Below are 12,622 nucleotides of genomic sequence, written 5' to 3' on the forward strand. Positions count from 1 at the left end.
CAGACCCAGTTCTCCCATGTACTTTCTCGGCACTTACTGCCACCATCGTGCTGACCTCTCTCCCTCCGCCCCCCCTTCTCCAACAGGGAATCCCTCCTAAGTTCCAAGTACCTTGTCTGCCCCTGAACTGGTTACAGAGGTAACTGCAAAGACCTCACGGTCACCTGGGCATCAGGTATTCTGTTTACAGGATACCTCATTTTAGTGCTTTACTGTGCCTCTCGGGTGCCGTGGTGGTGTTTTTTTAACTGAGGGTCTGTGGCCATGCTGTGAAGCAAGTCTGTGGGTGCCCGTCTTCCGAGAGCATTTGCTCACTTCCTGCCTCCGTGTCACATTTTGGTAATTCTCACAGTATTTCAACTTTTCCATTACGATTGCATTTGGTATGTGATCTGTGATCAGACATCTTTGATGTCACCACTGTGTAATTGGTTTGGGGCCCCACAAACCATGCCCATATAAGACACGTATAATAAATATGTATATAATAAATATTGTGTGCTCTGCTCCACCAACTGGCTGCCCCCACCCCAGCATCCCTGTTCCCTGAGACAGGGAATTAGGCCATATTATATTGAATATACTGATTAATAGTCCTACAGTGGCCTCTGTGTGTTCAGGTGAAAGGAAGAGTTATACATCTCTCCCCTTAAAAGCTAGAGATGGTGAAGCTGAGTGAGGAAGGCACGTCGAAGCTGATAGAGAGAAAGCCAGGCCTCGTGCACCAAGCAGCGAGCCAAGCTGCGGATGCAAAGGGAAAGTTCTTGAAGGAAATTACATCTGCTACTCCAGGGAACACACGAATGACAAGACAGCGAAACAGCCGTACCGCCGACGTGGACGAAGCGTCCGTGGTCCGGACGGAAGAGCCAACAGCCACGACATTCCCTTAAGCCACAGCCTGACCCAGAGCAGGGGCCTGGCTCCCTTCAAGTCTGTGAAGGCTCAGAGAGGGGAGGAAGCCGCAGAAGAGAAGTCTGAGCTGGCAGAGGCTGGGTCACGAGGTTTAAGGGAAGAAGCCGTCTCCGTAAAAGTACAGGGTGAGGAAGCAAGTCCGATGGAGAAGCTGCAGCAAGTTCTCCAGAAGGTCTAGCTGAGAGAATTGATGAGGGGGCTACACTCAACCACAGGTCTCAGTGTAGACAGAACAGCCTTGCACTGGAAGACGCCATCTAGGACTTTCATGGCTGGAGACGAGTCCGTGCCTGGCTTCAAAGCCTCAAAGGACAGGCTGACTCTCTTGTGAGGGGCTAATGCAGCTGGGTGACTTGAAATTCTGACCTACTACTTAGAAAAAAAAGATTCCTTTCAAAACATGACTGCTCATTGACAATGTACCTGGGCACCCAAGAGCGCTGATGGAGACGGACAATGAGATTAGTACTGTTTCATGTCTGTTAACACGACATCCATTCTGTAGCCCAAGGATCAAATAGTGAATTTCCTTTCAAGTCTTATTACGGAAGAAATACCTTTCATTAGGCTACAGCTGCCACAGATAGTGATTCCTCTGATGGATCTGGGCAGAGTAAATCAAACACCTTCTGGAAAGGATTCACCTTTCTATTTCATCTATTCTAGATGCCACTAGGAACATTTGTGATCTGTGGGAAGAAATCAAAGTACCAGCATTCACAGGGGTTTGGAAGAAGTTGGCTCCAGCCCTCAAGATGCCCCTTCAAGACATCAGGGGAGGGAGTCCCTGCAGCTGTGGTGGAAACAGCTAGGGAACCGGGGTCAGAAGTGGGGGCTGCAGACGGGACCGAAGACCTGCGATCTCCTCGTCAAACCTGACTGGATGTGCACATGGTTTCTGGAGGTGGAAGGTCCTCCCGGTGAAGACGCTGGGAAGACCGGTGAAATGACAACGGGGGATTTGGGACAGGACATCAGCTGAGCCGGTAAGGCAGCGGCAGGGTCTGAGGCAGGACTCCAGTCCCGAAAGAAGTTCCGCCAGGGGTCAGATGCGATCAGGCTGCGTCGCGTGTTCCAGAGAATTCGCTCATGAAAGCAAGAGTCGATCGATGAGGCCAACTTGTCTTATTTTCAGAAACTGCCCCAACCCCAACCTTCAGCCCCACCACCCCGACCAGTCAGCAGCCGCCAACAGGGAGGCAAGACCCTCCAGCAACAAGATCACGACTCACTGGAAGCTCAGATGGTTAGCAGTTTTTAGCAATAAGTATTTTTTAATTAAGGTATGTGTATATATTTAGACATAATGCTGTTGTATTCCTCATACACTATAGTATCATGTCAACATAACTTTTATATACACTGGGTAACAGTCCACTGGACCCTCTTTATTGCAATATTGGCTTTACTGTGGTGGTTTGGAAGCAGGCCCGCGGTGCGTCCGAGATGTGCCTGTACCATGGGGTGGACACTCTGCTGGCAGGGTCGGCATGTGGAGAGGAGCACATGGGGAAAACCATGTTGCAGCTGGGCCAGCCCAGGGAGTGGTCGGGGGGAGAGGGAGTGGGGGGGGGGGGCAGCATTTGAGGCACAGGAATTGTCTTGGTAAAGACCTAAGTGTGAGCGGTTCAAGGTGTCCTGGGCAACCCCGGGTGGCCCAGTGAACGCTGGCCGTATGGAGAGGCAGGGGTGGCTGGAGGGGGTGCAGGCTGCAAAGGTGTACTGCAGACAGGTGGTCCAGAGGCCAGCTTGACAGGGGCTTACGGACAGTGTCCTGTGGGGCCCGAGTGCAGGGGTCCTTTGAAGGCCAGTTTGCACCAGTTGGCAAAAGCCGACCGTTAAACCGTCCTGATTTCTGGGGGCTGATTTTCCGTGGGGAGTCTGAATCAGCCACGGTAGGCACATTTCTACCACGGAAAGGGGCGAGCAGCACAAATCACGTGTTTTCGGAGCCGGCTGTGCGGCCCAGCACGCCGCACCACCAGGCCTCCCTCTCCGCGTGCACACTCACCAGCCTCAGGTTCTTCATGGCCTGCGGGAACATGCCCTGGTGCAGCTGCAGCTTGCCGACCTTCATGACCTGCACGCCTCTGACCGGGTGGCTTCCTGGGAAGAAGATCCTGGAAGAAAGAGAAGGGCACACGGCGTGAGTAGCTCTCACCTTTGCAGCCAGCATGCCATCAGGAGCCCAGGAGAGGACGGCCGACCCTGGCTGGACACACTGGGGCCACCAAGAAAGTCAGCTGTGCGGGCAGGTGGAGGGTGCGGGCCCGGGGGAACAGACTCCCGGGATGACGGGGCTGGAATGTTGAATAAACACTGCAGAAGAGACACAAGGTGGCACCTGTGCGTTTCCAGCCGGGCAGGGGTGGGGGGTGGAGAGACCAGGTGCGATCTCACAGTCCACCTCTCAGGACGCTGCAGCACCTGGAACATTGGAGCAGAAGATGGCCGCTTGGTTCAAGCTGAGTCAACAAATCAACGAACGTTCACGGCTCCCCACAGAGATGCTCCCGTGCCCTCCTTTTCCCTGCAAAGCCCTTGGAATCCCAGTTGTAAGGTTCATCATGGCCCATCTCTCGTGTGGGACCTGGGTATTTATCACCTCACTGGATGACAGAGCTGGATCGCGGGGCCCCATCTGCGTTTGCCACAATGTCCTGCCAGACGACCTCCATACGCACTGACCTCTTCGCCGCATAAAAGAAGAGGGTGTGTGGCAGGCTGAAGAATGGAACCTCAGGGCTACGTTCCAGACCTCGTACTAGGTCAGTATGATTCAACAGTTTGTTATATCAATAAAACGTGCTCATCATTTCTGCACGCCGCAGCCCCCCCCCATATCCTCTATCCTTAGAGTCTACTGAACCCCTGCTGTATGTACAGGCCTGTTCCTGGAGATGGGGGCTGTACAGGTCTGAGCTGTTCCACCAAGGCCCAATAATCCCACCAGACAAAGATTCCTACCACAGTTACAAAATATCACAGGAGAGGGCGAGATTTAGTGCCAGGATGAGGCCTACCTTAGTACATGGCAATGCTCAGCTCAAGGTGGCTGAACTGAATTGAGAGAATAATACGGTAGTTAGGAAGAGAGACTGGTGGATGACGGTTGGTTGGACCAGGAAGGTTTCCCAGAGGAAGGAGACAGGATGTAAACCGGCTCCCAAGGATTTGGGCAAGCTTGGCTGGGTCCGGAGAAAGGAGGCACATTCTGACCCTCAGCAGAAGTGAGGGCGCACTCCCAATGCTGCTCGTCCAGAGACCATGGATTCTGCCCTGAGGGCCATGCCTCACATAGGGCTTTCCCTGTGCCAAGCACTATGTAACCACTTTTTGCTTGTGAACTCATGGAACCCACGTTTAAGCTCTACTGTGTAACAGAGATGAGCTACATTTACCAGGAGACACAGATACTCTCTGATAGGTGTGCACATGTCTACAAACCATCCCTCCTCCCTGAACCTCAACTCTTCCCCACATTAAATGACACACAAACTCCTCCCATTCATGCTCTTAAAAAAGCATAAAGCAGTACCTGAGAGAGAGGTATTTAAATCAACAAAAGGCCAGCCATGCTTCATTTAAAGAACCGCGAAGGGAGGGAAGGAGAAAAACAGAGGAGACACTTGGGTCTTGGATTTTTCTTTACCTCTTGAGGACGCCCGGACATCAACCACTTCACCTCTCACCCCCTACAAAAGGAACATCGGTATCTACTTGTGTGGAAAAGATTTTAAGATCCCCAGACAAAAGGCTTATGCACAGGACACCATTATCAGAAGGCGACTGCCCTGGACACTTTCCTCAAAAACACACCTGGACTTGGGATTTTATTTTATTCCTATGAATGTGGACTAATTAAATTCAGAAGCCAAAAAGTAATTTTAGACTAAAAATCATTCCACTAAGTGGATGTCTGTCATGTCTGTTAGGAGAAGGAAAGAAATCTTTGGTTCCGTGATGGTAGGGAAAGTGGTCCGTAATTACGCCACGACAGGTACCTGCTCTGGTTGCTTAAAGGTATTAAAGAACAAAGCAAAGTTTCATCTGGAGAAGATGTGGAGAACGGGACTATGAGGGGACTTTCACGTGGCAGTGTGGGGGCCAAAGCAGGAATCTGAGCGGGAGAGGGAAGGAACGGGGTGCCCGTGAGATGCCACATTCTGTGCCACATCCAAGGGCAGTCCCTGCCCTGGTGGGGACACTGGCCAGTTGCAGAAATAAGGCCAATAAAGTCATGACACAGGAGTATGAGAGCTGCCTTGGCACAGACACGGGATTCCAGAAGCGGCGGGGCCCTCTGTGACCAGGGTGCGGCTTGAGCTGGTCCAGATGGGAAGGGGTGACAGGCTCCCGGGACAGGCACACGGGGCATGGGGAGACATGGGCAGCCCGGGAGATGCCAAATACAAAGGGCCAGTGAGCGTACCGGTCCAGCCAGGCTGTGCAGAGACAGAAACGCAAAGCCAGGAAGTTCGGCCTTCAGCTTGTCGCCAGCTGGGCACGACCCAGCGGGGCCAGGAGTATTTCACCAGGACGGAAAACAAAACCGGACGAGAGACACTAGAGGCAGCCGGACCTGAGGTGGGACCACATGAGGGGGACAGAAAAGAAAGCTCTGGCACGGCTGGCGCAGCAGGGCTTGGGGGCTCGCCGGGTGGGCAGGGCTGCGGCAGACCGCGACACAAAAGAAATGCCGCGGCGGAAACACAAAGTGTATACACGGTAACAAAATCCACAGGCATTCTACTTGTCCGGCCTTAGGAATGCCCTCTTCCGAAGTACACACTAGCGATCACACGCTCCAGGATGCTGGCCCCAGAACGGAAATACCGCCTTTGGGGTTTCCGTGGCGAGTGGGTGCATAGGCAGGAACGTGTTTAAACGAGCAGACAACCGCGGCAGCATGCGAACCAGCTTCACTCACACCCACGAGCACCAAGGTTTTGCTGCCATATTTTGCGCAGAGGCCGAGAGTCAGGAAACTGAAAGGTCTCGAGTTAAAAGGCTGCAGAGAAGACCTGGGGGCAGGACCTGCGTTCCTGGTCTCGCCGAGGTTTTCCTACGTGATGTGATTACCAACTACGCTGTTCCACGACAGGTAGCAGTTCTGGTGTCGAAAGCAGGAGAAAAGATTTCCTGCTCAGGATGATTTTTTTTGTTTTAGAACGGATGCAAAAGACATTACCGGATTTAAAAGAAGAGCTTAACTATATTTCAGAGTAATCAGATAGCTCTAGTGTATGATTTTGGGCTGATAAATGTGAAATGGTGGTGGAATAAGAAAAATCATTAGTTTGCAACTCCTGGTAAAATAACTGATGCAGGAAAAACGTATCGCTAGATGAAACCAGGAGGACAAGGAAGGATGGAGAATTTTACAATGGATGGATGACACTGTCACCGTCAGAACCCACTGATCAATGTCAGCATCATTAAAGTGTAAAAACCAGACGCTGCATGCTATCTGATGCCATGCAACAGGAATCATTCTGCACTACCTACAAAAGCATCCTTGCCAAAACCAACCAACCCACCAACCAACCAGCCCCGAATTTCATCAAGCCCCTACAGTTAGATTCCATTTCACAGGAAAAACAAGTGATAGAGGATCAAATAAAAGCAACCAGCTACATCTGAGATACGGGAAATTCTATAGGACCTCGACCCAGAATTGCAGCAGGTCTATGGCATGAAAAGAAAAAGATGGCAGGGAAGGAGAACACTCTAGATTAAAAAATACTCAACAGATACAACAACCAAATGTAATATATAGACCTTGTGCATCTGAACTCAAACAAAATTACTATTTAAAAAACCGTCTCTGGGGGGCGCCTGGGTGGCGCAGTCGGTTAAGCGTCCGACTTCAGCCAGGTCACGATCTCGCGGTCCGTGAGTTCGAGCCCCGCGTCGGGCTCTGGGCTGATGGCTCAGAGCCTGGAGCCTGTTTCAGATTCTGTGTCTCCCTCTCTCTCTTCCCCTCCCCTGTTCATGCTCTGTCTCTCTCTGTCCCAAAAATAAATAAACGTTGAAAAAAAAATTAAAAAAAAAAAAAAAAAACCGTCTCTGGGGCTCCTAGGTGGCTTAGTAGGTTAAGCATCTGACTCTTGATTTCGGTCATGGTCTCAGGGTTCGTGAGTTCAAGCTCCACGTTGGGCTCCACACTGATAGTACAGAGTCCACTTGGGATTTTCTCTCTCTCTCTCTCTGCCCCTCTTCCCCACTCTCCCTCTCTCTCAAAATAAGTAAAAAAAAAAAAAAAAAAAAAACATTTGAGAAAATCTAGGAAATCTGAACATGAAATGACACTGTAAGAAATGGCATGTAAGAAAATGTCCATGTTTTTCCAAGATGCAAACTAAAGTATGAGTGGATGATGTGATATAATGTCCAAGATTTGATTTAAATTTCTTCAGCAGAATGTCTCCTTTCAGCAATGGTGGATGAGCTCATTTCAGACCAAAGTCCTTGCTAAAAACAAGAAAAGTTAGACAAAAATTACAAAAAAAAAAAAAATTGCTTGAAGGTATCACCCACTGAGGCAGGGGGATCTGGAAGAGTAAAATGGCAAAAAGAACAGAGGCTCAAGAAGGTGATCCTTGTATTTGTTGCTACTTTTCCCTCCACTGCAAAACAAGCTCCACAGCCGAGCAGAGGTTCAGGCAGTCTCAGGGATATAGACACACAGAAGTCGGGGCTCAGGGTGCAACAATCTAAGAATACTGCTAAGCCAGAAACAGGCCAGCCCTCACAAAGACTGAACCAGTTTGAACCCTGATTGGATTAAGGTGATCTGTTCTTACAGACTTCCAGAAGCAAAAGTGAATTCCCTTTGAAGTAAGATGTCATCTTGAACCTAAAATAGTCCCCCCAATTTTTTTTGACAATGTCCTGCAGTCAGTAAAATTATAACCAGGCATACAAAAAGAGAAGAGCCATCTGAAAACCAAGAGGAAAAAAACACTGACAATGAAACACAGACCTATAGGTACTCAAATATTTAGGTTCTCATACATAGCCTTTAAAGTAAATGTACAAAGTACGTTTGAGAACACACAATGAAACACAGACCTATAGGTACTCAAATATTTAGGTTCTCATAGACTTTAAAATAAATGTACAAAGTATGTTTGAGAACATAAATAATCAAAAAGAACTTTACCAGAAAATCAGAAAAAAGAAAATCCTTAATGAAATTTCTGGAACTGAAAAATAGAAAACTGGAGTCAAGAACTCAATAGCTTAACATCAGATATGTCACAGCCAAAGAAAGAGTTAGTAAACTGGAAGGCAGGTCAAAAGGATATATCCATTGCAAAACACAGAGAGGCAATAAAATGGAAACTAAAGGGCACGGGTCTCACATGTTAACTGGGATTTCAAATCAGAGAAGAAAGGATTGGGGCAGAAGATATGAAGACATAATGGTCAAAAATTTCCAAAAGTAACAAAAGACAGCAAGGAACAGATTCAGAAATGCTAAACACTGCAAAATAGAATAAAATAATTCAACAAAAAGAAGGGGGCTGAGAAATAAGGGTTGCAAAATTTTGCTAATTATTGAATCTGGATGATGGATAGAAGAAGGTTCATTATATATATAGTTCTATTTTGGGGTATGTTTGACAATTTTCATGATAAAAAAACAGGACACTGGGTTTTAATTTTCCATTTTCAGGAATTATGGATTCTGGTAGGTAACTGCCTCAAGTTTCAAAAGAGTTTAGACTTTTCATGAATTCTAAGCCTTATATAGAAATGACGTGGAAACTCACGGGGAGCTGGAACAAGGAAGCGTGAAGAGGCAGAGAAGAAGGAAAGTGTGTGATGTTCCTTGGGGTCTGCTTACGTTAAACCAGATGCTGTATGAGAGTTATGCTTCTGTGGTGGGGTAGCTTCATTTGTGATATAACACTTTTGTGTTGTTCTTAGTCCTTGTTTTTTTTTTTAAAAGAGATCAAAACATTGGGAAACAAAACCAAAGAAAGAAAAGACAGACCATACTGTCCAAGAAATCACTTCAGAACAAGAACTATTTCTCACCATGACCTTAACTAATTACACAGGTAGTCTGGGTAAGTGCCGTTCCCCAACAGGGTGATAAATCCTTACTCCTCCATCACCTCTACTGGTCAGCTTTGTGGGTGACAGGAAGATCAGAGCCATGAGTTCTTATTTGTGTCCAAAAAAAGGAAGATCCTGAGTTCTCACCTCAACTGAACCCTCCCCTCCTACTCTGTCTATTATACATGCCGTTGGCTCCACACCACTGACAGGTGCATCTGCCACACACCCCTACCACCTACCACCTGAGTCTGAGAAAACAAAACTCATGTGCCCCTCATAATTTCACCACACAACAGCATTTTTTTAACATCATAGTGAGATTTTGTCTCATTGCCATTTGATTTTTCTTGGGTTTATTTCATCACACAAATGAGTAAGCAGAATCACTTCCTTATGCAAACAATGTATTTCTAGTTCTAAAGAAGTCTTCCACCCAAAAGGGCAAGACTTTCTTACTCTTGGAAGTTTAAAAATTTATATAGTTCTTTGTACGCGACCTATTTATAGTATATGTCCTATTGTTAGAATCTCTAACTCAGGTTAAGAGCAAAAGAGCTTTTTGTTTATTTTAAATGTTCATGTAGTTCAGGCTCAGGACCACAGGTTTTACTGTGGATAAATTCGAATGAAGGGGTTATGATAATTAGGTTTAAGATCTTGCTTCTTCCAAGTAGTTTTGGTTGAGTGACCACTTCACATCACAATTAACCTGGTGCTGAGACAAGAGACGGGAGAACACTTGGAAATGTTCACACCTACGTACAAACACGGGCTAGTATCATTAAGTGTCGGGCTAGTGAATGTATGAGAATTACTTGGAATGCCCTGTTACATCCACATTGAGGTAAACAAGGTCAAAAAAAATTGCCTGATTTTATTGCAAAGCTTAAAAAAAAAAAAAAGCCCAGTAGCATAAAAAGTGATTTTCCAACAGCCAAAGACCCACCTGGCTCACCTATATGTTTGCCTGTAGTTTTGTGTGTGTGTGTAATGCAAACTGAATGTAGCAATGCCAAAAAGCCTGGCAGGCACCGCAGTAGTTGAGAAGGTACCACCGTGTGAGTGCCTTTGCTAAGGAAATACTTACTTGCAGATGGGTTGAGTGTCCAATTTTGAACCTGAAAGTTTGTGTTTTCGTCTTCTTCTTGAAAAGTGAACCGAGAAGACACTGCCCATATCTTATTTGTAACTTTCAAATTGTGTTCAACTATTTTTGTTTAATTCTGGATCTGTGCATAGATTTTCTCACCCACTGGCCAGACCCGCTCACGCGCAGTCTGGAGCCCTTGGTGGTTTGGCCAGCAGCAGGGAGACCTCCTGGGCCTGTCCCCAGAGCTGGGGCTGCATGTGGCACAGTGGTCTGGACTGGCGGAATCCTCCAGGCCGGCAGGGTGGTCCTCTGTTGTATGTGAATAATGTCCTTTAGTGCTCATAATGGTGACAGTGCTGCCCTTCGCCTGGCCTTTGCACACTTCATATCACACTCTTGTAGGGTGTGAAATAATTACTAATATTTTGAAATATTTCAAAAAGGCCAGCCAGCATGATTGAATTATACTATAACTGAGTTATCAAGCCCTTCAGAAAAAATGGCCACAAGATGTTTATTACCAAAGTTGTACTTGTCCTGCATAAGCTCTATTTATACACTTACGTGTGCAGTAAAACACACCTCCAAAGTTCCAGATGCATACCCTAAGCCCCCAGATATCTGAGTACATAGATGGTCACATCATTGTGAGATCACTGCCCAGGAAAAAACTTGTGAGCAGAAATGTTAACACTTATTTTCAGGGGTGCCAGAGTGGCTCAGTCAGTTAAGTGCCCAGCTCTTAATTTCAGCTCAGGTCATGGTCTCACGGTTCGTGGGGTCAGGCCCCTCATCAGGTTGTGCACGGACAGCACGGAGCCTGCTTGGGATTCTCTGTCTCCCTCTCTCTCTGCCCTCCCCCCTTCAAAATAAATACTTTAAAAAATTTATTTTCATAAATTGATTTGTTTGATCCTGTTCAAATTTATGAAAATTAGTTTGGATCCTGTTTCTGATAATATGGCAGGCTTAGTAGCCATTCTGATTCTGTCGCAGAAAACAACGTAAAATGCTAGATAAGATATTCTCAAAAGTAATGTCATGCTGGCAAGATAGTAAAGAATTGTCAGGCCAAAACCTAAGTGAAGTGGGAGCCCTGAGAAGTAAGTAGAGTGGCAGAACTATGGCATGTGAGAGCCTCTGGCTTCACCTGCTTTGGGGAGCTCGGGGGACATAGTGTCAACCCGACACTGCAGGGTCCAACAGAGAATCCTCCCTTCTTGCCAAATGCAGGAGACAGACTACATTCAAAAGAGTCACAGTAAGGCAACACAAAGCCACAAGCCAGTAGAATAGTATCTCCAATGTGCCTAGGACAAAGAATTCCTAATCTAGTGTATTTCCTCAAAAATACCTTTCATGAATCTATATGTACAGCTAAAGGGTTCAGGGTTACTTTCTGAGGTGATGAAAATGTTCTAAAATTTAATGTGGTGATAGCTGCACATATCTTTGAATATTCTGAACCGTATGCTTTTGATGGGAAAATTGTATGGTTCTATGAATTATATGTCAATAAAGTTATTTAAAAAAGAATGAGACATTAGCACTGAAAATAAAATACTAAGGTACAGATCTAATGACATATGTATAAGCTCTATTAAAGGAAAGCTACAAATCTCCGATGAATGAAATCAAATAACTAAATAAATGGAAAAGTTTTCCATGTTGATACGAAGACTCAATATTGTCAAGTTTTTCCCAACTTGCTCTATAGAGTCAATGTGATCCCAATCAAAGTCCCAGCAAGTTATTCTGTGGATGTCAATAAACTGATTCCAGGTTTATATGGAGGCAAAAAGACGCAGAATACCACAGCACTGGAGAAGAACAAAGCTAGAGGATCGATACTACCCAACTTCAAGGCTTACTGTAAAGCTACAGTAATCATGATGGTGTGGTACTGAAGAAAGAGCAGATCAACGGAACAGAATAGGGAGCTCAGAAAGACCCACATGAATACAGTCCACTGATTTTTGATGAAGGAGAAAAGCTAACACAGTGGAACAAAGTCAGGTTTTTTCAGCAAATAAATGGTGCAGAAACAGCTGAACACACACACTGCAAAAAGTGAATGCAAACACGGGTCTTATGTCCTTCACAAAAATGAACTCAAATGGATCACAGACCTAAATGTAAAATGCAAGGGGCACCTGGGTGACTCAGCCGGTGGAGCATCTGACTTTTGATTTTGGCTCAGGTCATGATCTCATGCTTCATGAGATAGAGCCCGGCATCAGGCTCAGCACAGAGTGAGGAGCCTCCTTGGGACTTTCTCTCTCTCCCTCTCTCTCTGCTCCTCACCTGCTCATTTGCATGTGCGCTCTCTCTCTCAATAAATAAACAAACAAACAAGAATGAACGAACGAATGGATGGATGGATGGATGGATGGAAAATCCAAGCCGTGAAACTGCTAGAAGATAAGCCCAGGGACAACCTAGATAATCTTAGGCTTGTGATATCTTTTCAGATACAACACTGAAGACACGATCCAGGAAAGAATGAACTGATAATCTGGAAAACTGAAAACTTGTGCTCTGCAAACA

The 12,622-nt window shown here is 46.4% G+C and overlaps 1 protein-coding gene across 4 annotated transcripts in view; it reads right to left on the bottom strand.

Moving 5' to 3' along the window:
* SMYD3 (SET and MYND domain containing 3) overlaps positions 1–12,622 on the bottom strand; it is a 697,887-nt gene that overhangs the window by 15,005 nt on the left and 670,260 nt on the right. For all 4 annotated transcript variants that reach the window (XM_086694286.1, XM_086694284.1, XM_025926273.2 and 1 more), the window contains one exon: positions 2,927–3,035. In XM_086694286.1, coding sequence (XP_086550412.1) covers positions 2,927–3,035 — 109 coding nt within the window. The remainder of the gene's footprint in view (positions 1–2,926; positions 3,036–12,622) is intronic.

The sequence above is a fragment of the Puma concolor genome, chromosome E4, assembly GCF_028749965.1.
Source record: "Puma concolor isolate L17-30 chromosome E4, mPumCon1.1.hap2, whole genome shotgun sequence".
NCBI classification, from domain to species: Eukaryota; Metazoa; Chordata; class Mammalia; order Carnivora; family Felidae; genus Puma; species Puma concolor.